The 23,746-nt window shown below is 41.1% G+C and overlaps 1 protein-coding gene across 1 annotated transcript; it reads right to left on the bottom strand.

Annotated features, from left to right (window-relative positions):
• Positions 1–587: 587 nt before the first annotated feature.
• Positions 588–23,398, bottom strand: LOC125437960 (lipase member M-like). Its single transcript, XM_048506067.1, has 10 exons — positions 23,364–23,398; positions 21,108–21,216; positions 18,251–18,344; positions 13,987–14,185; positions 12,226–12,335; positions 9,143–9,279; positions 7,814–7,960; positions 6,133–6,204; positions 2,356–2,421; positions 588–821 (listed from the first exon to the last, which is right to left on the bottom strand). The coding sequence occupies exons 1-10, from the start codon at positions 23,396–23,398 to the stop codon at positions 588–590; spliced, it is 1,203 nt and encodes a 400-aa protein (XP_048362024.1).
• Positions 23,399–23,746: the final 348 nt, after the last annotated feature.

Here is a 23,746-nt window from a genome sequence, read left to right as displayed (position 1 = left end):
GTCATACTTATAAAGTGGTCATACATATTCTTATAAAGACACATCCCAAAGTAAACCTACTGTGTATAATTACTTCCAGGTGTGCTGTTCTTATAATAATGTTTGTATAATCACTAAGGAAGGCTAAATCAGTTGAAATACATTTGGTTTTTTATAGGTCGCTAACATGCTATTAACCCGTGGTGGCGAACTTTTGGCACTCCAGATGTTATGGCCATGCTGGCAGGGGCTGATGGGAATTGTAGTCCATAACATCTGGAGTGCCAAAGGTTCGCCACCATTGCTATTAACAGTGTTTCAATCGTTATAGCATCTATTGACTTTTTAAGTTGTAGCCTGCTTTCCAGGCCTTGTGTTTTTAACTAATATTTTTGAGTGCACTTGAAAATAAATATGCTTTATTTATTTATATGCTGTTCAATTGTCATTGAACCAGAGTCTTCTGTAAGGTAAGCAGCCATTATACAGGGTTGATGGCTTAACAAAATTCAACAAAAATTATTTCAAATGATTTCTATCAATCTGACCAATATTTATGTCAGTGTAAGGAATTACTGTAAACTGATCAACCTTAACCCCAAACAGTCTCACAGTTGCTTCTCCATCAAATGAAGGATTTCTCTGTACAAACGTTCAGGAGCATCAGAGCCCCAAATGAAGTCAAAGTGATTCCAGTCAGGAAGATATTTGTAATGCATAAGATTAGTGATTCGTGGTAACAAAGCATCAATTTCCACAGGCTGGCAAATCCAATCCTGTCCCCCATGCCACATCGCTATTGGCACAGTGATGTCTTCTATCCTATACAAGGGAGGCGAAGTCTGGAGAGAGAGAAAAAAACAGAATAACAGTTTGGGGTTGTTGTTTTTTGTTTTTTGTTTGCAAAATAACAGAATTGAGTAAAAGATACCACATAAATATTACCAATAGCAAGATTTAAAGTTCCTAATGGGTGAAACATCTGAGGAATTTTATGGGAAGCCAAAACACAGTTAATACGGTTAGTTAATGTCTTGTGGAATTCTCATGGTTCAGATTTGCAGGTTCTACAGACTCCACATAAAACAAAAGTTGAAGTGAATGATGCAGTTTGTCCCCATGAGACCTATTTGAGTTATTTTACAATAGGCACTTTTACAGGCATTTTTAATTATCTACTTTAATGAGGCAAAGGCTCAGGTTTTGACCCTCTGTAACATGTAACTCACCTGCTGGATAGACTGGACAGGGGATAGATGAACAGGCAATTTAGCGGTTTAGTCACACACAAATATTTCCACCTCAGTTGGAATGTGAGAAATGTGTAATGAGGAAGAGTGAAATACTGCTTAAGAATTTGAAATCCCTTTATATCTTGAATTATATTGAACAACACCCCAAGCTTCCCTTGCCTGTGTTCTGATTTGGTTTTCTACCCACTACATCTGTGCATCAAGTAACTGCCAGGCTTTAGAATCCAAGAAAAATTAACTCATGTCAATTAATGCCTTCAAGTATCCACGGTGGAAGTGAGAATTGTCATTACTTAGAGAAGAACACTTTCTCATTTTTTTCCTGGAATATGACAGGTAGAACTGTATGAGTGAATTGTACAAACTCCAAGAATTGCATCACAATTTGGGTGACAAATGAAAAATTACAGTTATAAATGTGTTTAAAGTGAAATTATGGAAACAAAGAATAGAAAAAAGGTATAACAACTACAACGAAGATAATAAATCAAATGTTAAAGAACAACATGAACACAGAGAAAAAAGCCAGATAAAAATTTTGCATGTCTTTTGCAGACAGAAAACTTAGGCCCCTTCATGCGAGGCGGAATTTGGCAGACCTGGGGATAGCAAAGCACGTCATCCCAGGGAGCGTGTGCGCATTAGAGGCCAGCTGTTTACGCTGTAGCGCCACCTGAGCGGCGCTTGAAAACGCTGTTTTTCAACCTCGCTTGCTCAAATTGAGGTTTTGGGAAAATATGGCTGACTCGGGGCGCTGCTGTGAAACCGGCAATAAGCAGCAGCTCCGCTGGCGCCTCCCACCTGTCCCTCGCGAAGCCCTCCGGTAGGCGATCGCTGAGAGCTTTAACCTTAGGACGTACCCCCTCTGCCCTGTGACTCCAGGCTGATTACATGCGGCAGGGAGGCATGTCCCCTGGCCTCAGCGACATGCCGGAGGGCCGCAGGACAGGTAGGACGCCCTGACGATGGCGCAGCTCTGCGCTGTCATCCCGGGTGGTTCTGGGACCGTTCATCTACGCCGACCCGACCCCTTCCGCCGCCGTGCGGAAGGGGTCTTAGAGACTCAACCATCTTTTCCTCTCTTTGCCAAACAAAAACAAACATAAAAATCCCCAGATCATACCTTGTTGTATTTATCGATCAGCCCTAGGTCATACTCGAAATATCTGAATTCCCCCGATTTAGCTACCTAGAAAAATGAGTGAAAAGTCATGGAGTGAGTGATTATGCTGGCTCTCACAATAAAACCTAACAGAAATACGGGGCAGGTCTTGTAATGGTCAATTGTTGTTGAGCAGGTTTTGTAATGGTCAATATCTGGAAAAAAGCTACCACTAAAGATCAGCATATTTATGCCTGACTGAGTTTCCTTGCCTCAATTTTATTAGTTTATTATGTATCAATCAAAACAGGTGTACCCAGTCTTTCCCCAATAAAGAAATTGGCTTGCTTTATGTAATCAAAAATATTAAAAGGCAATAAAATCACAATTTAATCCCAACCTTATAAAATGCATGTGAAACTCCATTAAAATTTATAGCAAAGCTGCACAGTGTAGCCCAAAAGGAAAGCATCCTATATTATGCAAAGGCAGTCAAATTCAAACAGTCATTAAATCTGAGGAAAAAAATGTGTCTAAAGTGAAACAAAACACCTTCTATCAAACAACTTCTCAATATTATAAATTGAAAAATTTGCAAAACAGTGAAATGAAAATTTTTAAAACCAGTCAGATGATATTTGTCAACAAAAAGCATTACCCAAGGAGCCTCATAATTGAGATTCCTAATTTTACTATGATGTTTTGACATCCAGTTTTTCAAAGGATGTTTTGTTACTCCCACATGCAAGAAACTGCAGGACAAATTAAAATGTAAACAACTCAAGTAGATAAGCAGTTGGAGAAATAATTTATAGTGCATGTGTATTTGCCACACTTTCCTTTTGGTTTCTACCTGATTAAGATCTGAACCATCATGATAATGTAAATTGTCACGTTTGCTGTCTTTTTCTGTGATTTTTTTTTCTTTTTTGCATTCTTTGTTCACTCTGCTGGAGTGGAGTTTAAATATTTGTATTTGCCTGTTTCCACTCTGTTGTGAGGGTCTGCATTTCCTGGAATAGAGATGTTGGTAAATTCTGGATTATGATATCAGAATCTTGTTCTATTCTATCATCTTTCTTGGTTGCTTTGAGTTCCTGATTATATCTTCCTTGATTTCCTTCTTTCTTTAAATATAGTACAGAGTTTTCCATATAACAAACAGATATGGCATGTATGTTATACAGCTAATCATCACATCAACTACATTCATTTTAGTTAATAGACATAAATTCAAATTACTAACACATGAAATATGTGTTGTGTGCATAAAAACCTATATGTTAAATGTATTGTAATTGAAAGATATTAGGAAGATAGGGTTAGATAATCAATAGTGCTTACTGACAGTTAAAGTTTTATTCAATATTAATTTTCAACAAGAAAACCAACTTAGGAAAGCCTCACAACACAATTCTATTATATTCTATTATATGGAGATAGTGTATTTTACAAAAATACTAGCAGATGGTGGCAGAAATCTTCATATGCCAGCAATAGCATAATGACATAATTCCTGTCTGGGTCTTTAAGAGAGGGAAGGGAAATAGTCTCTTGAATTTTTTAAGTTTCCAGTTGCCAAATTTGCTTGACAGTACCAGTCTATGAAGCAAGTCTATGGTGGATTTCGCATATGCCAAAAACAGTGGTATGAAAATGGTATGAAAATGGTGTAAACCCTTTTACACCGTTTTAAACCATTTTGCACCATTTTCACACCACTGTTTTTGGCCCATGTGGAATCTGCCTATGAGACATTCACTGAGGCCTTTTCTGTCCTAGTCATTTACCTCATATGTAGCTTGCTAAGGCCACTTTTTTTTCCTGTGACTTCTGCACATCCCCCCTCCCAATTTGGTTCTGAAAATATTTTCATCCACCTATTCCTTCAGACTTTTAACAGACATTTTTGCTGCAATGTTTTTTGTAGAAACCTTTCTAAGGCCGTTTCCGCACGGCATCGTTGGGGGTTGGGTCGGCGCATCCCACGCCGACCCAACCCCCCTGGGACCATTCGCATGAACGATCTCAGAAACAGCCAAGACGACGGTGCCGCGGAGCGCCGTCGCCCGGCCGGCCCGGCGTGTCTCTGGCCGTCTGGCACGTCGCCGAGGCCTGGAGACACACCCCCTGGCCCTGCGCGACTGCTCCAGCGTCGCAGGGCAGGGGGGCGTGTCCCCAGGCCTGGCAATGCGCCAGACGGCCGGAGACAAGGTAAGTGCAGGGGGGAGGGCGCCTGGAAGCCGGCGTTTCCCAACAACCTCGCTTGCCGAACGAGGTTGGGAAACGCTCACTTCGCGCCAGTCGGGTGGTGCGAGGGTGGCACGGCTGCGAAGGTGGCACGGCTGCGAAGCCCCTGTGCTAATGGCTCCCTGGGGACGGCGTTTTTGCCGTCCCCAGGGCTCCATAAACCGCCCGTGTGGAAAGGGCCTAAGCTAGTTTGTTTTACCAGTGTGATCATAATGACTCAAACTTTCTTTCCTGCCAAAAAGCCTGGCCATTATCCATGCCTGTGTGCAGTCACTCAACCTCCCATTCAGTGTTTGGTCTCCTTTCCCCCTTTCCTCTTAACTGTGTTTTTTTTTTGTCTTTTTTTGTCTTATTGAATTAGTGAATAATTAGTGCATGTGCAGAAAAAGCAAAAAAAATTATAAGGGAAAGGGGGCACATCCACCATGTAACAAATGACAATACAACTGCTGTATGCAGGATGGGAGTGTGAATAAACTTTGTTGAAAACAATAGGATTGAAAATACCTTCATTACAGGATAAATGCGGCATGTGGAAAAGGCCTGAGTTTTTTCTAAAAGTTCTTAAGAAAGGAAGAAACCAGTGTTTAGAAATATTTGTCTCTTCTTCTTTGAACTGTGAATAGTAATTATAAGCTCCAAGGGTGCTTTAAAAATAATTTTAGTTAGAAGAGATAAAATATTGTCTTTAATTCAGTTAATTTAATTTCCATTTTATAATTACAGCAGTCCAAAAGTTACTGGCCTATTTGGTTTGTTAACAGTTCGTACTCAGTTCATCACGGCAAGATGAAAATTAAATGCTGGAATGTCTGTAGTTTCATAAATTTAATTAGTTCCTTTGTGATAGAGTAATCCTTTATGTTAAAAAAAGGTAGAGCTCTATTCTGGACAGTAAAATCTTTTGTTCTGTTTTAAAATTTGATTCTTGGGTATTATTTCTTCGACAGTCTTTATACAACACAACTGCGCAGGGTCGTACACAAGGTGTGGCCTGACACTTGCAAAGCAGGTGTTCCACCAATGAGTCTAGATCCCATGAGAAAGCAGAAGTTTACTACTGACACAGTGATGGTATTAATAGTCAGAATAGCTATTAGTAGTTCATCTCCTTCTGATCCTGAAAACCTTGAGAACACATTATTCAAAAAAGAAAGATGATTTCTGATTATAAAGCAGTCATATTCTGACTAGCTTAGCATATCTCTCTATTAAACTGGATTATTTAGAGTCTAGGGCCAATTACCCATGGCCACCTCTGCCCTGCCCTTGTCCCACTTTGGTTCAAAAGTCATGCCAGAAGTGCTCACACTTTCTGTGGGGATAGCAAGAAGCACAGGCGGGGCAAGAGGAAGTGCATCAGGACAAGAAATCTTGCCCTGACACACTTCCTCTCTCAGTGTGCCACAGGGAGGAAGTGCGCTGGGACAAGACGTAGATCTGCACAGCTAACTTACTATCCTGCAATTAAACAAAAGGTAAGTTATTATGTAAGAGATATGTATGCAAGCAATATTTAAGAGTTATCTTTCTTTTCAGTTACTTTACCTGGCCCCAATGAAGGATATTTTTAACAGAGGTGAAATCTGGGAACTGTGAAATGTAGACATCTGTCCGACTCTGCAAAAAAGAATTGCATTTAGAAGTAAGTTTGTCTGCCCCACCCCCAGAGCAGAAGAGCCCCCTGTTTGGGGGGGCCTCCCCCTGCCATTATCCAGCTGGCCAGCAGGAAATCTTACCAGGCTTAAAATAAGGCACAGGGCACAATGTCATTGGCAGATGACATCACTTCCAGAAGTGACATCATCATATTACCAATGAAGGAGACATTCTGGTATTTGGGCAAAACTCTATGATAAAAGCAGTTTCTACCAGAGCATCTCTCTTGTCATCAGTGATGTGATAATATCACTTATAAAAGTGATATCATCCACCAGCAATGTTAAGGCCTAGGAATCATTTTAAGCTGATAAGACCGCCCTATCCCTACTTCTCCCATCGCCAAAAGTACCTCCCATCAGTTGCCAAAAGTAACCTGGCAACCTCTTTTGTGCTGGGAAGAAAATATAGCATCTCTCATGCAGTGGTTTTGTTCTCCATACCATACCTTACCAAAAGAGTTGGTTGTGGTGTGCTGCTATATAATCCCAAAAGTAATTTTTCAAATATGAACACTGGCCTATGAAACCTAACATCTGGTACATCAATAATGAGTGAAGATTTTACTTTAGTTAACCCGCTATCTAAAGTCCTCAATGATTCAGATGCTCACCTAAATGCTCATCATGGCTATCTTCAGATAATATGATGTAATCCTTTTGTTTGAGTCCCAAGCTTAGCCACTGGTCCAGCCTACATGGAGTGCTGACATGCCCACTAAGTGTGGATGCAGTAGAGCAGTAGTTCCCAAGTAGGTGGTATGACCCCTTGGAAGGAGGGTAGGATTATGCAGGGTAACACTACGGTCCCTTCTGCACATGCAGAATAATGCACATTTAATCCACTTTCCACAATTGTTCAAAAGTGGATTTTGCTATTCCACACAGTAAAATCCAGCTTCAAAGTGCATTGAAAGTGGATTGAAAGTGCATTATTTCGCATGTGTGGAAGAGGCCTAAGAGGCAGCGGGTTAGTGACAAGATGTGGTGGTGTTGTTTACTTATTTGCGATTGACTAGGTTAGATGCTAGAAATTATCAACCACAAGTCGATTTGCATCCCTGGTCCAGATTGGGATTTTTTTCATTTTTCATGTTTTTGCTTGTAAATTGATGCCAGATTATTAAATGTGGTCATTGAAGACTCCTGCAGAGTGAGTTTAAACCAGACATTGGAAAACTGTCACATCATGAAGCCTATCCATCGCATTTGCTTTCAACCTCACTTGTTCTTAGTCCAAGGTCTTGAACAATAAAACCATACGACTTAAAATAGGATCCAAATTTATCCAGATGCCTATATTCAGATGTTGCAGGAAACTGGAGTTTGGTTCAAAGTTTCCCAAACCCACAAGCCTTTAGTCACACTCCACAAGTAATGAGACAAGGTAGAAGAAGCTGCCATTTGAGCCTGTAAACCCACCTATAAGCTGTGTTTGTGGTCCTGAAATGTAGCCACTATCCAACAAATGAAATATCCATCCAGGAAAGAGAGGATAAAACTATATAAATAAAATATACATTCTTCAATGCAAAGTCTGAAACTTTAAAAAAGAAACCACATGTAAATACCTGATTTAGATTCTTCCCGTTGAATCCAGAAAATAGCATAAGAGCTTGTTTGCAGAGATAGTCTATCGGACGGTAGCCACATGTTCTAGCAACAAATGCTCTCAATCCCACGCTCATGATGCAGAATTCTTTCGTCCCAAACATAAGCTGTAAGATTAATTTTTTTATATATTCTTGTCAATAATTTATACCAGAATAAATTTATCTAAGTATTTACTTCATTTATTTCTTTTAAAAAATTGATGAATCATGTTAGGATTTGGGAGGAATTTATCATGAAAAAAAGACTGCATCCTGACTCAAAAAATATTACTTTTTTGTTTGCTCCAATCCAATACATTTGAATGCTCAGCTGAGAAAAAAATGGCTTCATGCAAACAGGAGATTCCCTCTGTACTTGATTCCCTCTGTATTTGAATGCTGGGAATGGGGATAGCTCAGAGCACACCCTAACATTATTCATATAGCATTGCCAGACACTGGCATAAAGAGGGCAACCTTATTTCTGTAGAGCTCTATATACACATAAGGAAAAAATTCAAGAAATGTATGTTCATCAGGAGAAGACTGAAGTTGTCAACTTTTTAAGTATTTTAAAGTATTTCAGATGTATTAGTAATCTGTGGTTTTATCGTTATTTTGGTTTTATTGGTTTATATTGGGTTTATGCTTCTTTATATTATTAGCCACACTGAACCTGACTAGTTTTGGAAGTGTGGGATAAAAATTGAATAAATAATAATAATATATTTGGATTACATGTTAGCTCACTTCAAAACATCAAGTGAATAAGGCCATTTCCGCACGGCCCATAAATGACGGCCTGGGGGCGGTAAAAACGCCGCCCCCAGGCTGCCGTTCGCACACCTGAATGCGCTTCCCTCCCCCCAGGGCGGCGTCAGGCCGCCCTAAACAACAACCCTTTAAAGGGTTGTTGTTGGGGAGGAAGCGTCTTCCCGGCGGCGCGGTGCGAACCGCGCCACCAGGAAGACGCCGTCACCCTCCTCCGTTCTACTCACGATGTCCTCGTCGTTGCCTGCTGGCCGTCGGAGCCCCGCCCACACTGTCCTCCGACCTCTCCTGCGGCGGCCTCCGCTTGGCCTGCTCGCACGCTTGCGTGCGAGCGGGCTTGCGCCCCCACGCCGCCAGCACTCTTGGCGGCGTGGGGGTGCAAGGAGGCCGTGCGGAAACGGCCTAAGTTTCTTTTCTTTTCCCAAGATATTGCTGTAACTCTTTCCTATTACCCCTCCATTTTCCCTCGCTGTTTTAAAAAGGAAAAAACAGAAACCATAAAACTTTATGTCAACTGAATAAATAGTGCATATATACCTTTATCAATATATCTGGCAAACGTAGCAGCTGCATTATGGGACTTACAAGGCCTTGTAAATTATACGCTGGTGCCAGGGCAAAAAAAATCTTAATTTTTTCAGCCAGATGAGGCAATTCAGAAAATGCCACAAAAGCTGGAAAAATAATAGAAATTCAATTTAGCATCACATAATTTTTAGAAATGCAACATTTACAGAAAAAAATGTTAAAAATTTAGATCAGGAAGCTCAAAAGTTCAAACTTTTTTTTTACTTCTGAAGAATTAGGATTGACAAATACAATGATGAAATGCTGTCACAGAATCACTGGCCTCATAACTGATGTAATTTCTAACCACTGCATACACAGACTTTAGTTTAACTGCCCCAAACTCAGGTTTTTATATTATAGAATACATGGGTAATAGTACTAATTTATATGGCAATGTGTCCTAACAGACACAATCTGACAGGATTTGAAGGATGTTTCCCACTTCAGATATTCATTTTAAGTAATGGGCCCTACGCTTTGCTCAAAATTGAAACCTGTGCCAATTTGTGCGGAAAACATTTATTGACAACTAATGACAAATGACTGTAACCAACCACAGTTCAGGTGCCCTAAATTTCCCCTAATAGCAAATAATACTTTCCTTTACTTTCAATAAAACTTCTGCAACCCCTTCAAATGCCATGAAGCATCAATGCCTCCAGGAATGATACATGGAGTGAAGGCCACAGATACGGTACTAAGTTGGAAAACTTGGAAAATGTTGCCTTTCCTCACCCTGTCACTGTTTTAAATTATTATCATAAAATCTTAACTACATTATTAGCAAAGAGTTTAGAGAAAGCTATATATTATTATCCAAGTTAGACTGGCTTTGTTCCAGTTTAAACTAATACTTTTCACATATTTGTTCACACACCAAATTAGGGGAGCATAATAATAAAATCCTCCCACTGTTTCCTTTTCGGCAGCTTCACTACATCCAAGGAAGTTGGCCTGAAGCAACAACTCAAAGCAGTCAGAATGGGGATTTTTTACTAGTCTGCTGACTGTGAAGGCATCTAGCATGTAGTCACAAAAACACACACACACACACACACCCAAAAAAGCATAGGATCATAGAGTTGGAAAGGGCCATTTAGTTCCAACCCCTGCTCAGTGCAGGATCAGCTTAAAACATCCCAAGTAAGCTGCTGCTTGAAGACTGCTAGTGAGGGGGAATTCACCATGTCCATAGGCACCCAATTCCACTGTACTTTTACTGTGAAAAAAAATTGAGAATATCCAGCAGGTATTTTTCTGCCTTTAATTTAAACTTATTAAGTCCTATCCTCTGCAGCCACCAGGAACAGCTCCCTGCCCTTCTGTACAACAGATATATAATGGGTTACAGTCGGGGTAAAGTAACCCATTTTCCAGTTTCACATTCACATACACCTGTGCAGGCAGCAATTGGAGCCCACAGAAACAATCCGGGTTGCTGTTGTGCCTTCGCACAGAGACGTATCTATTATTTTTTATGTACTTCCCACCGATGCGTAGCTACGCTGGCATGCACAAATGAACCCTCACAGTCATGCTGGTTTCTCATGATGCAACCATTTGCACCTGCATAGCTATGCAGATGTCACATTTTTTTAAAAAAAAATGAAGGTGAATAAAGTGCCTACTGCCCGGCCGCTCGCTTGCAAGCAGCTGCAACCAGGGATTTTTTTAAAAGTCTCGCTAATAGCACAAAAAACCCAGTTTGGGGAAAATAACATGGGGCAGACTTGTTTTAGGGGAAGGATCTGTGCCAAGTTCCCCATCAAGATGGGGTTTTTACCTGTGCTTATTAGCCTGTGCAGAAGGGGCTTGAGTGACAGCCTTCAAATGATTTCTCTCTTTAAGTGAAATCATGTCCCCCCTCAACCTCCTCTTCTCCAGATTGAACATTCCCAAGTCTCTCAGATTTTCCTAACAGGACTTGGTCCCCAGGCCCCTGATCATCCTTCCTTGTCACTCTCTTCTGCATCCTCTCAGTTCTGTCCAAATCTCAATTCTGTCCACAACTGAGTCCTCCAGAACTGCCCATATTACTCCAGGTGCAGCCCAACCAATGCTGTATATATAGTGACTATGTCGTCTTATGATTTGGATGTTATGCTTCTGTGGAAACACCTCAAGACTGCATTGTCAAACGGCACCAGGAGTACTGCAGTACAGGAAAGCATCCCAGTCTGTCTTGACTCCAGCCCAAACTATACGTTTCCATTTATAAGGAGTTCTTCACATAGCACACAGCAACACAGCAGCTGTGGAGAACAGTTACTTTTTAAAAGTAACTATTTTCCCTTGAAAATAATATGCTGAGAAGAGATTTCCACAATTATGCTGCTCCATGTGCACAGATACTCCACATGGAGCAGCAAAATTGGGGAAATAATTCCATCCCAGCTGTACACCAGTGTAGTTTTCGTACAAGAAAAACACTTGCAGGGGCAGCAGGAGCCTTTCCACTCTCTGAGTCACCATTCCAATTATCTTTGGGCTTTCCTTCGCTTTTTAGAAGCCATTCCTCACAGCTGCATTGTGGCTGCAGAAAAAATAAGTTGGGTCCAGAGAAACCAGGCCCTACTCTTTAAAACAGTAATATATAGTGCCTCAGCTATCTAAAACATACAGCTGTACATGGTTATAGAAAACAACTGACTGTAATGAGAGGATCAGTCTAGAGCCGTGGTGGCGAACATTTGGCACTCCAGATGTTATGGACTACAATTCCCATCAGCCCCTGCCAGCATGGCCAATTTGCCATGCTGGCAGGGGCTGATGGGAATTGTAGTCCATAACATCTGGAGTGCCAGCTGTCTGGCCAAGCAATTCACTGGTCTAGAGGTTCAGCTCCACATGTTGGCTTAAATCAATAACAGTTGAGCTGGTGTGTGTATTCTGCACCATCATTCCACTTTCTAGTGATCTGGATATTTGGAGTACAAAGTACCACAAAACCTTCCTCTGTATTTTCACCAGCTCTGAACTATGGGAGAACATACCCACATGAAATCTCTCTCTTCTGTATAAGTGAGCACCAACCATAACTCTTGACATACCTATACTGCTTCCCTGAGAATGGCCAACGTAATAAATTTGTTGTTGTCCAGTTTCCAGCAGAATAAAGTCTATCATGGCAGGAAGATCAAAGATACCCATTTCGTGAAAACTGAAAAGCAGAAAGACAATGATTAGCACGAACTGTATGCGTGAGCTTTGTTCACTTACACTGGATCTGAACCTAGAAAGCATTAACAAACACATATAACAGTCTTCAAATATTTAAAATTTACATTAAGGTAGGAGAAAAACTGGGCCATCTGGTTTCAGTCCAAAATCAAACAGATAAAGACTGAAGTTAAAAAATTAATTGGGCTACCATTTGTTTAATCTCCCTTTCTGCTTGAGTAATGGCCATGCTTTGATGGAAGTAACTGGAATGCAGCTGTTGACTGGCTCCAAACTTCAGATGGTGGAGGAACCAGGCAGTGACTTGCACCAATGTGGGATCCTAGTAGTTGCCATACTATGGTGGCAAGTGGACTGGGGGATGGTTAGTGCCATTTGCCATCAGGTAGGTCACCTGATGCTGGATCCATGTCCTATGTTGTACCAATGCTCCTGTGATTGTGTTTGATTACAGTTGTGACTTGTTTTTTTCTCCAAACAATGTGTTTACTTCAGTTTTCACCCCTTCACCCCTACTCTCTTCCTTGCCCTGAGGACCACAAACAGTATCTTCTCTTTTTCGCTAGTAGAAAAGTAGTTTTGAGCCAATACTCAATATCATTTGGGAATCAATCCCATATACATGGGTGATTAAGAGGATGTTATCTGGCTGATGAACATGATTTGAATGTTTTCATGCTATTTTTTTAATGGAATGTAGTCAGCTGAAGGGGCTGTTTATTAACAAGCACTGGTTGTGTTCTACCTTTTGTAGCATTTATGCTTATTTTCTCCCTGATTTCATAAGAACAAATCCTTAATTACAGCTATGAATTTTTTTGACAAGATTTATTTACAGGATTCCCATAAAAGCAATGGCCACCTACAGGCTTACTTAGGCTCATTTCGCACATGCAGAATAATGCACTTTCAAACTGCTTTCAATGCTCTTTGAAGCTGTGCGGAATGTCAAAATCCACTGGCAAACAGTTGTGAAAGTGGTTTGAAAATGCATTATTTTGCGTGTGCGGAAGGGACCTTAGTTTCACAGCAGCTGAAGCACCGCATAATTTTAGCATATGCTCTGCTACATTTCCAGAAAGAATGTATAGGCCAAATCAATTCTCAGTCTCAAATCCCAATGTTTAAACAGGTTAGGGGTGTGTGGTTTTTTTGCTTGATGTAATTTGAATGTATTTTGCAACTGTTTAATATAAAAAGAACAACCTGATATTTGTATTAGCAATCAGAAATGAAAATTGTACATATCCACAATAGATCTGCAAATCTTTAAAGTCAGAAATAGACAAATAGGAACTTGTTCTCAGCCCTAACTTTTCATGGATATGTAAGTTATTTTGTCAACATAGGGCTGGATCCAGCCTGAAATAGCAATTTCCACCAATTCCTTCTTCCCATTGCACATCCCCTGAAAAATATAGTCTGAATCCAACCCATAGAGAACCATTTAAATGATTAAACTTGATAGTATATGGCATAAACCCATGGTTAACATACATCTATGCACCAGCTACTGTGCATATCCAGATGACAGTAAAATCTATTGATGAAGAACATACTTAAAATTCCAATAGAATGAATGTTAAATGGCTCCTTGCTATTTTTAATAATTTTACATGAAATAAATTTACCTAAAATCCCAGAATTCTTGTTGGTCAACTGTGAGATGTTGGTGTCTTCTAGACCATGAATTCCCTCTGTTATTTCCAATCCACACATCATATCCAGCATCTGCCAGCATGAAGCCCAGGCTATTATCAGGTAGATTTGATACCCAGACACTGCCCTCCATATCCAAACAATGCATCAGAAGTACAGCAGATTTAGAACCTGAAAATATAAAGATTTCCAAAATTAAAAAGCCAGTAATAAATCACATGGAAACTTCAACATGAATCACTGATTAGAACACTAGGTTTCATTGTACACTGAGGAAGTTCAGGACTAAATACACATTACATATAAACTCATTTTACTGAAAGTCCTCTTTCCCTTTAGAAGCTGCTTCAGTGTAGGTCAATAATTATGGTTTCATGGTTTCTATATAGTTAGCTGAGTATGCACTTAGTTTTTTTTTTTTTTAATGGAGCTTTCTGAAGGCATCTGAAATCTTTTTGCCACTGTGGGGCCAGGACCGCTCTCTGGTCCTACACAGCTGAATTACTTTAAGAAAAACTTAAAGTTTGAAAACAACCAAGAAACAGTTTTGAAACAGAAGATTAGTTTACTGGACAGCATAAGTATCTGACCAGGGTGTCCTCTTAAGGGTAAGAGGCACCCCTTCTTCATACAAAAGGACCCAATTTTATAGACACAGAATTTAGAACGTTACAGAAGGTTACCCCTCCCGGGTGGCTCTCGAAAGAGGCACGCCCAGTAGAGGAAGAACCTTAATTTTTATAGATGCAAAGAGTACAGACGTCACACAGTCCATCCCCTTACGTTTCACGTATTAATCCATACCTCTTTCATGTGCTACAAGCATGTATGTTCAAACCTCATTGGAGAGAATCTGTCTCCTGGTCACAGTAAGACAGCCTCTTATTCTACGTCAAATGCTGCATGCTGTTAGTGCATGTCCTCTACCCATATACAAAGGGCAGCCATAAAACTAGCTTGTTGTCTCCAAGAAAAACCTGTTTTCTCCCAGAGAGAGCTATGTCCCCTTCAAGCAATGCAGGCTTGAATCTACATACTTTTAGATCATAAAACATTTCTTTCTCAGCATGAAATGATTCTAACACAATTATACCTTCGATTCTAAGACAATAGAATTATAGTGAAATACTAATACATGTGAATCTCTCTCGTTATCATTTCTGTGCTCATTTAACTATATAGAAAAACACTTATTAATTTAACTAATCACATTCTATAGCTAGTTCTAACAAAACAAGGTAATAAAATGCATAGGTCTGCTGTCACGTTGGCCCTCAGTGACAAGATGCTAAAGATGTTATCTTGCTTGCCTGCATAATCACGAGCAAGCTGGTAACATTCCTTTGAACTGTTGCAAACAAGCAGTCTTGCTGGTCTCTATACACAGAAACCATTTTGATTCTTTGCAATCTTTGGTTCATTTGGATTTCCATATTTCTTGATTAAATACAATTTTATACACATTCTGGTCCGTTCCCACACCACCATTAATAACCAGCACGTTAACATAATTAATTCCCCAGGGTTTCTCAAGGGAAAGTCAGTGAAATTTGTATCATGTTCTCAGGTCCAGATTTAGATGAAGAGAGGTCCTAGGCTATTTTACTTCTGAGGTCCCCCCGCCTATTCCCCCACCCTCATAACTAGAGGAAGATGGAAGAGTGTTTTAAAGCTGAGTAAAGCCAAGGATGATGGCAGATGTTTAAAATTCCACAATTCACATTTCCTCCTCTGTGGAATGAACATAAGATGTTATTATTAAATGCTGTATTGACTGAAAAAAATGCATAAATGTTAAAATTAACGCCATGAAAACTTTTGCCATAACTGAACTTTGTAAATATTTGTGGAATAAGCAGGAATTTTTAGGAAAATGAAATTGTAAGCTTAGTGTGATATCCTTTAAAATAAAACCTTGAGCTTACAAATGTAAATGCCTGGGAAGTGTTGATAAGATGATCATGACTACTTGACAATGACTGTGTGACACTTTTAGATCCTACTTTATGATGTAATTAAACAGTGGGTTTCACAATACGTATTAAGAAATAAAGAAATGACAATAATCAAATACACTAAGACTTTAAAAAGTCATGTTCTAGCCCTCTTCATTGCAAAATCAGCCAAAAGTTCATCAACATTTGTTTGTCTAAGTTTGTCACTGTTGGCTGTCTTCCCAGCAAGCACTGGAGTTGGGCAAGCCAAACTCCTCAGCTTCATCCCACCTTCACCCCAGCTGAAAGGCAGGAGTGTGCCCAGGTGCTGTTTTAAAGTGTTTCCATTTTTTTAATTCTGCTGGTCAAATGATGACAAATGAATAGAACTGAACTGAACTGAACAGCTTTGAAGTGCCTCTAGTGTGCCCAACTGGCAGAGCACAGCACCATGTGCTCAGCCAGGTTGGCCACAGCTGCTTTGTGCCTGCTGCTCCTGTGGCAGATGCCAATTTTGAGTCAGCAGCAGTCAGAGGCGTATCTAGGACAAATGGACCCTGGTGTAAAATCTTTGCACACCCCCCCCCAATGTTCTTTTGTGTTTTTTGCAATTTTTAGTGTTTTTTTAGTTTTTGGCCTTCAGGGGGTGCAGTTTTTAGGCTAGCTGCACCGAAATTTCAGGGTATCTTTAGGGAACTCTCCTGATGACACCACCCAGGTTTGGTAAAATTTGGTTTAGGGGGTCCAAAGTTATGGACCCTCAAAAGTGTATTCTATTAGCTCCTATTGGAATCTTCTATTAGCTCCTATTGGAAACAATGGGGGATGGGACATCCCCTTTGAGAGTCCATAAATTTGGACCCCCTGAACCAAACCTCACCAAACCTGGGTGGTATCATGAGGAGCGTCTCCTAAAGCTACCCTGAAATTTTGGTGCTGCTAGCCTACAAACAGCGCCTCCTGAAGGCCAAAAACTGAAAAACACTAAAAATACAAAAAACACAAACATGATTTTTTGTGCGTGCCCCCAGGTGCGCGCCCAATGCAACGCGCACCCCCTGATTCCCTTCTAGCTTCGCCTCTGGTGGCACTGCCCATGTCTCCAAAGGATCCTTCTCCGATCTGGTCCAGGCTTTCCTTTCGGGCACCCCACAACCCTTCTCCTACATGGCTTTGTTCATCCCTTTCTCCCCTTTTGCTTGCTAGCCTGCTTATTCTTTTTCCTCTCCAAGCATTCTCCTTTGCTTATATCCTTGGAGAAGGCATCTTTGGTGGTTGTGTGCCCTTCTGGGGCTTTGTACAAGTGGCCTCCCTTCCTCGTCTCTGCTTCTCTCCTGCATTCCACCCCATGGTCTTTTGTGTTTTCCTACCTAGTGAAAAGTAGGGAGGCAGGCCCCTGCTCAGCATATTCTCTCCCTCTCTGGCGGAGATGCAGCCCATGAAGCCACCACCTGCATCTGAGTGGAGCCACTACCAGCACCTCCATCTGAGTGCTGCTGGGGGCAGCTGCCCTTCTTCACACACTGGATCAGTTCTGGCTGGTATTTGGATGGGAGCAGGCGCGGAGCAAGGGAAAAACTGCATCCAGGGCACGCATGCGCCCTGTGCCCCTGCCACAACACCATCTGCCCCACAACGGAATGCCCCCGGAATGCCCCTGCCATGCCCCTGCCACTTCAAAGTTGTTCAATTCAGTTCTGTTTATTTGCCATCATTTGAGCAGCAGATTTTTTTTAAAAAGGAAACACTTTAAAACAGCATTCCTGCCTTTCAGCTGGGGTTAAGGTGGGATGAAGGGGCATCACCCCTCCCCCCTGCCCCGCTGGTGCTATGCCACTGGATGGCAGACTCCAAGGAACATCAGAGTCATGATGTGGAGGCAGGCAGTGGCAAAACACCTCTGAACATCTCTTGCTTTAAATTCCTACAGGGTCTCCATAAGTCAGCTGTGACTCAATGGCTAAAAGTAGGGGAGGGGGGAATAGCAACTTGTATTTCTTAAAAAGCTACAGCAGAATTTGCTCTAGAAACTACAAAATCTAACAGCATTATACGGCCCTAACAAAACTTGTAAATAAATGTGCCTCTATGTTCCTAACAGAAGAATTTTTTTAAAAAAAATCTGTATGAATAGCACAAGGCCTTAGACTTGACTCAAGTAGCTCTGTTGCCTAAATGCATATCACAGCATACACTCAAACCTGGTTGTTTAATTCATTATGAGAGTAAGAATGAAAGCAAAGCTTCATTCCTCCCCCCCCCCCCGCCCCCGGTCCATGTATATTCCTAAATTTTCTTTTACCTCCTCGAATTCTGTTCAGCTTCAGGAAATAGCCATCATGGGTAAGGACTTCATATTCTTCTGAAGGATATCCCCAGTACTTGATTTTCTCACTCTGAAAAAATACCACAACAAAATTAGGTCCCATGTTTTCAACAAACCTTTACCCAGTGGCTTGAAGCTGCTTTCCCCAAATGCTTGTTTCTTTTGATTGGGGGTGGGGGGGAGGTTACAGGGCAGATTCCGACCTGATGAGCTAAGCTTTATTTATTCATTCATTTATACCTCTATTTCTCCCCATGGGGACCCAAAGAAGGTTACATTGTTCTCCTCGCCTCCATTTTATCCTCCCAACAGCAACCTTGTGAAGTAGGTTAGATTGGGAGTGTGTAATTGGCCCAAGGTCATGCAGAGAGCTTCCATGGCAGAGCAGAGATTCATATCTGAGTCCCCTAGAACTGAGTCCCCCCCTTGTCTGACACTCTAACAACTACTTCACACAGGAAAGATTGATTCACTCTAATTCTGCAGATGGGGAATAATATTTATGTTTGCATCTTTTTTTTCATTCATGGACCATGAGCCAGATTTTCCATTGGTTAAAAAGTGATCAGTCCCAGAATGGGAAAAAGTGAACATAACAAGGTCTTGAAGTGATGTATGTCCTTTTCTGTGAGTGATTTTGAAATAGGGTTCTAAGACTAGAGAAATTATCCTATTCCTCTCTGGATCCATCCACCCACACATGTGCTAGGCGCAGGGGTCTGCAACCTACGGCTCTCCAGATGTTCATGAACTACAATTCCCATCAGCCCTGCCACCTGGCCATGCTGGTGGGGGCTGATGGAAATTGTAGTCCATGAACATCTGGAGAGCCGTAGGTTACAGATCCCTGTTCCTGTGTCAGATGTAGGCTTCCCCCTTCTGTGTGTTTTCCCTTTGGGTCAAATATTTATAATGTACCCAATCTTGTATCCAACCTATGATGCAAATCCTTGCACGAGGCAGCTGAGCCAACAAAAACAGGTGTGCAAAGATATATCATGAGCATTTTCCCCCAAGGAAAGAATAATTACACTGAAACTTCTTCATGCCGGTCTTTCCTCATAATTAAAATTTTTCATGTGCCTTTTTGATGCTTTCTGAAGTTTCGCTTGGCATGCTAGTGGAAACCCCATGCAGCTGCAAAGCACGAGTAACAGCCAGTCACCATATCTAATAGCGAAGAGCTATCCTGTGAAACAGAATCATCCATAGCTACAATTCAGAGTTCTGCAAACCTAATTTGGGGACATTTTCCTGCAACAATCCAACAAAGGTCAGCCAAAGATGGTGTGCAAGAACAAACCTGCCAAGAGGAGGCAGTAGAGATAGAAATCACAAACAGGAGTTGGTAAGGAGGGGAGAGGCAAGCTGGAGCTGATGGGACTTGAATGTCTCTCCTTCATGAGTCCTTACCGTGCCATTCTTTTTCATACAATAATGGAAGAGAGGGCAATTACTTAGAATTTATTTGGAGATATGCTTTTCAATATTTCTGACCCAATATATATTTTAAAATACTATATCAGTATTTATTTACGTATTCCGCTATCTAGAATAATATTGAGGTTTCAGTGAATCTTGGTAATTGAGTCCGAAAAATTCCACCAGTATTCAGGAATATTCAGAGTCAGCAATTTAAGACTCCCAGGAGTGTTTTTCTTCTATTCTAGTTTTTGCAGTTGGGGTGAATGGTGGGGTGGGGGTGGGGGGTTTCTCAGACAATGGGATCAGACATGAAGGAGAACACAGAATTATCTCCCCAACCATGACAATTCTCTCTCAGCTCTCTGAGCATAGGCAAAGCAGGCCTAAAGCATTATTCAGTTTCAAGCTTTCAAGCTTTCCTCTTTTTTTTTTAGCTTGGGAGATTGTGGTTAACAGGAGAAGCCTTTTTTCTCTTTATGGTTCTTGTCCTTGGTTTTGTCCTCGGTTTTGTTTTGCATTGTTTTTAAAATGGTTCGATAGGCTTGTGCTGTTGGGTTTGTTTTTGGATTTTGTTTTAGGATTTTAAACTGCTTTTTATATTCTCAATTGCTAGAAGGTTTTTTAATTTTTTAATGGGTTGAATGGGGGGGGCGGGTCCAAGCTGTTACTTTTTAAAAAACTTTATCTTTTTGCATTCCTCTGATTCTGGTTTTACAGTTTTGTTGTGAAGATCTTTCTGTGTTGTTCTTTGGGGCAGTGTTTCGTAGAGTTTTGGGCTGTTCTTGTTGGTTTCTTAAAATGACATTGTTGCATCAGGTTCTGAAGAAAATATCTATTCTCCCAAAATACAATATCAGCATTGATATCACTTGCAACCTAGGCACCACAGTTAGGTCATCTACAGTCCAATCCAGACTGGGCTGGTAGGCAGAGATGGTGCCACTGTGGCCCAGTCTGCCACCTCCAAAGGGCTTTCCTGGGGTGCAGGAAGCCTCAAAAGCAAAAAAGAAAAGCCGCCAAGAATCTCTCATAAAGGAAAGCGGAGATACGCCGTGAAAAATGTGGCAAATCGCCGAGCTGTCTCTGCCAGCACAAGGGAGCTAGGTGGGCCTATGGAAGCTGAGTGAGGCTAGCTCCACCCCCTTCTCCACCCACAGTCACACCAGTGCAGTGTTTTGTGCTGGTGTGTCTAGGCAGGACAGATAGCTTCCAGGCTGCGTGCCATGGAGCCACTCAGCACCCACCCACCAGAGTAAGTAACCCCTTCCCACTGGTGCACTTGCCCCTTAAACTGGGGGGGGGGGGAGAGATGGCATTTCTGCTGCTACATGGGTGCACTGACTCCAGAGGGGGATTCACCTGAATGGGGCTGTAAAACTGGTCAAGTTTATCTGATTTTTCAACTTACGATATTCATGAACTGTTCAGGATTCAGTTCTGTCTTGTGTTTGAATTCCTCTGGATTCACCTGCCCTTGCACAATGATCATGGTCAGCAGTAGCCACATCCTGCATAACCTATAAAACAAATGAATACTTAAGACACCAGAGTGTGTTAGAGAAACTAGGTTTTTTTTTCAAATTTGTAGAAATGGGTAGAAAATCAAAGTAGTCCATATAAATAGAGTAATAGAAGAGTCAGTTGGCCATCAGCTAACGTTGTGAAGACAAACTAAACCAAACCTTATATTTCTGTTTTCTAATTTCTTGCAGAGCATAATACAATTATGTGGGATCAAAGCAACCATCCAACTACTTCCATATAACCTTTTGGAAATATGAGCTTGCATTTCTTAAATATCAGTCTTGCATGTTTTTTAAACAAGTTGGACTTTCAAAGGCAGCTTAGAAATTGATATGGCTCCCAGGGTTGAAGTCACAAGGCATGCCTTTTTGGACCTGCCCTGCCACTATTATCTTGCACGCATTATAGATGTCAGCATGGTCTGGAACTGTTCCTACCTTTAATAGTTGCATGGGATCACAGATGATTGTATGTTCCCATCATGTGTACCACTTTTCAGCTTGCATTACAGTGCTGTAAATTTCCACCAATACAATGGGGGCTTTTTTTCACTGATTCATTGCTTTAGACCCCTAATTAACCCCTGAGACTGATCTTGGGACTCCCTTGTCTCCCAGGAGCAGTATTTAAGAGGAGTGTTTTGGGTTGCAGAATGAGGAAAAGCAGTTCCATCCCACTAACATAAATGTGTCTCCTTATCCTTAGCAGAGATTTACAGCAAGATGTTTCTGAGTCTGCCATACATGTATACAAATTTCTCCTTTCTTTTAAGGGAGAACATTCTTCCGATCATGCACACACAAAGCCCATTTCACTTTATTATGTTGACATGGAGGAATTACACAGTTCACACATTCCCACCAGGTATGCTGACAATCCTGCCTGATTCATTGTGATTCATGTTAAATCTCACTGTATATAGTTGAATGATTCAGCTTAATACTTTCTGGATGTAGTATTTATTTATGGAGAGTGTTCCTTTCTTTCTCTATGATAGAAACATACATCTCTACCACGGTAACTGAAAAGAACTAAGTCTAGAAGAAAACTTTACAACTTGATCTTCCTGAGTGTCTTATCTACCCCCAACATATGGATTTTCAGTGGAAAATGTGGAGGAAAACCATTTGTTGATTTAAAAAAACCACCCCAATAATGTTAAGAAACTTTATACAATAAAATGGTTTTGATTTCTAAGCACTGTGGACAATTTTTGCAATGGTGCAGTGGAGTGAAATTAATCAACACGGCATAATCCTCAATTCCAGCCACTACCCTGTTTCCCCAAATATAAGACATCCCCGGAAAATAAGACATAGTAGAGGTTTTGCTGAAGTGTGAAATATAAGGCATCCCCCAAAAGTAAGACGTAGCAAAGTTTTTGTTTGGAAGCATGCCCGACGAACAGAACACAGAAAAATAAGACATCCCCTGAAAATAAGACATAGCGCATCTTTGGGAGCAAAAATTAATATAAGACACTGTCTTATATTCGGGGAAACACAGTATCAAAATTGTACCACAAGGGTATTCTTTACATTCATATCTCTCTCCTTCCCTTCCTCCAGTCTACTTTGACTGCGTTAATTCCCCACAGCAAAGAGTAGAGATAATTCAAAAATACTATTAATGTCAGGCAAGTTTTATGCCCAGTGCTCACTTGTCACTGGTGCTTTTACTAAAGCAGATCAAATGAACATGGAAGAAAAGGGAGAAAAGGTTTTAGAACAGGTCTGATTGAAGTAAACTCAGTGAGTGGTGAGCTGACTGTGGGCAACAGCACCACAACCCCATGTCACACACACACCCCTCATCACAGAGAATCATGTAAACAAAAATTGCTTACGCACTTCCTATTACCTCTCCACAAAAAGGGGCCTTGAGGGTTTTTTAAACAAAAATGAAATCTGGGGATTCGGGGGGGGGGGGGGAATCCTGGTGTACTTGCTCCTCACATGTCCTTAAACCTGCAGGCCAGAGGGACCTTCTTTGTATGAAAACGAGAAAGCCAATTTTAATAGAAAAAGCTAGAGAAAGGGAAGGAAGAAATTTTCCAAGAATTAAAATGTTCAGCTTGTTTAAAAATAGGGCTGAATTTCAAAGAAGCATTCCAGAGACAGTCCGTCAGTGTAACACTCACCTACAGAAGCCTTCAGTTCCTTCCATCCGTCTCATTGCAGACACCATACATAACTTTCCTCTGCTGATAAAAGCAAACCAGTTTTGATGTGCCTTCAGAAAAAAAAGTTTTGCTTATTAAAGGCAAACAGAAACCTGTTGGTCCCCCAACAGCTACCTACAGGGCTCAGCTGTAACAAGAAGCTACCTATGGGCCTGGCAGTATCTATCAAAGGCTTCATCACTCTAGCCCAGGGGTGTCCAACTCTGGTGCACCATGCATGCTGGTTCTCATTTATGGTACCATGCTGGCAGGGGCTGATGGGAATCTCAGTCCATGAACATCTGGAGCGCCAGAGTTGGTCAGCCCTGCTCTAGCCTATTCAAGTTTTGATAGTCTAAATT

The sequence above is a fragment of the Sphaerodactylus townsendi genome, linkage group LG08 (genome assembly GCF_021028975.2).
Source record: "Sphaerodactylus townsendi isolate TG3544 linkage group LG08, MPM_Stown_v2.3, whole genome shotgun sequence".
NCBI lineage: Eukaryota > Metazoa > Chordata > Lepidosauria > Squamata > Sphaerodactylidae > Sphaerodactylus > Sphaerodactylus townsendi.
The sequence above is the reverse complement of the archived record's forward strand: the minus strand, read 5'-3'. Positions and strand labels throughout refer to the sequence as shown.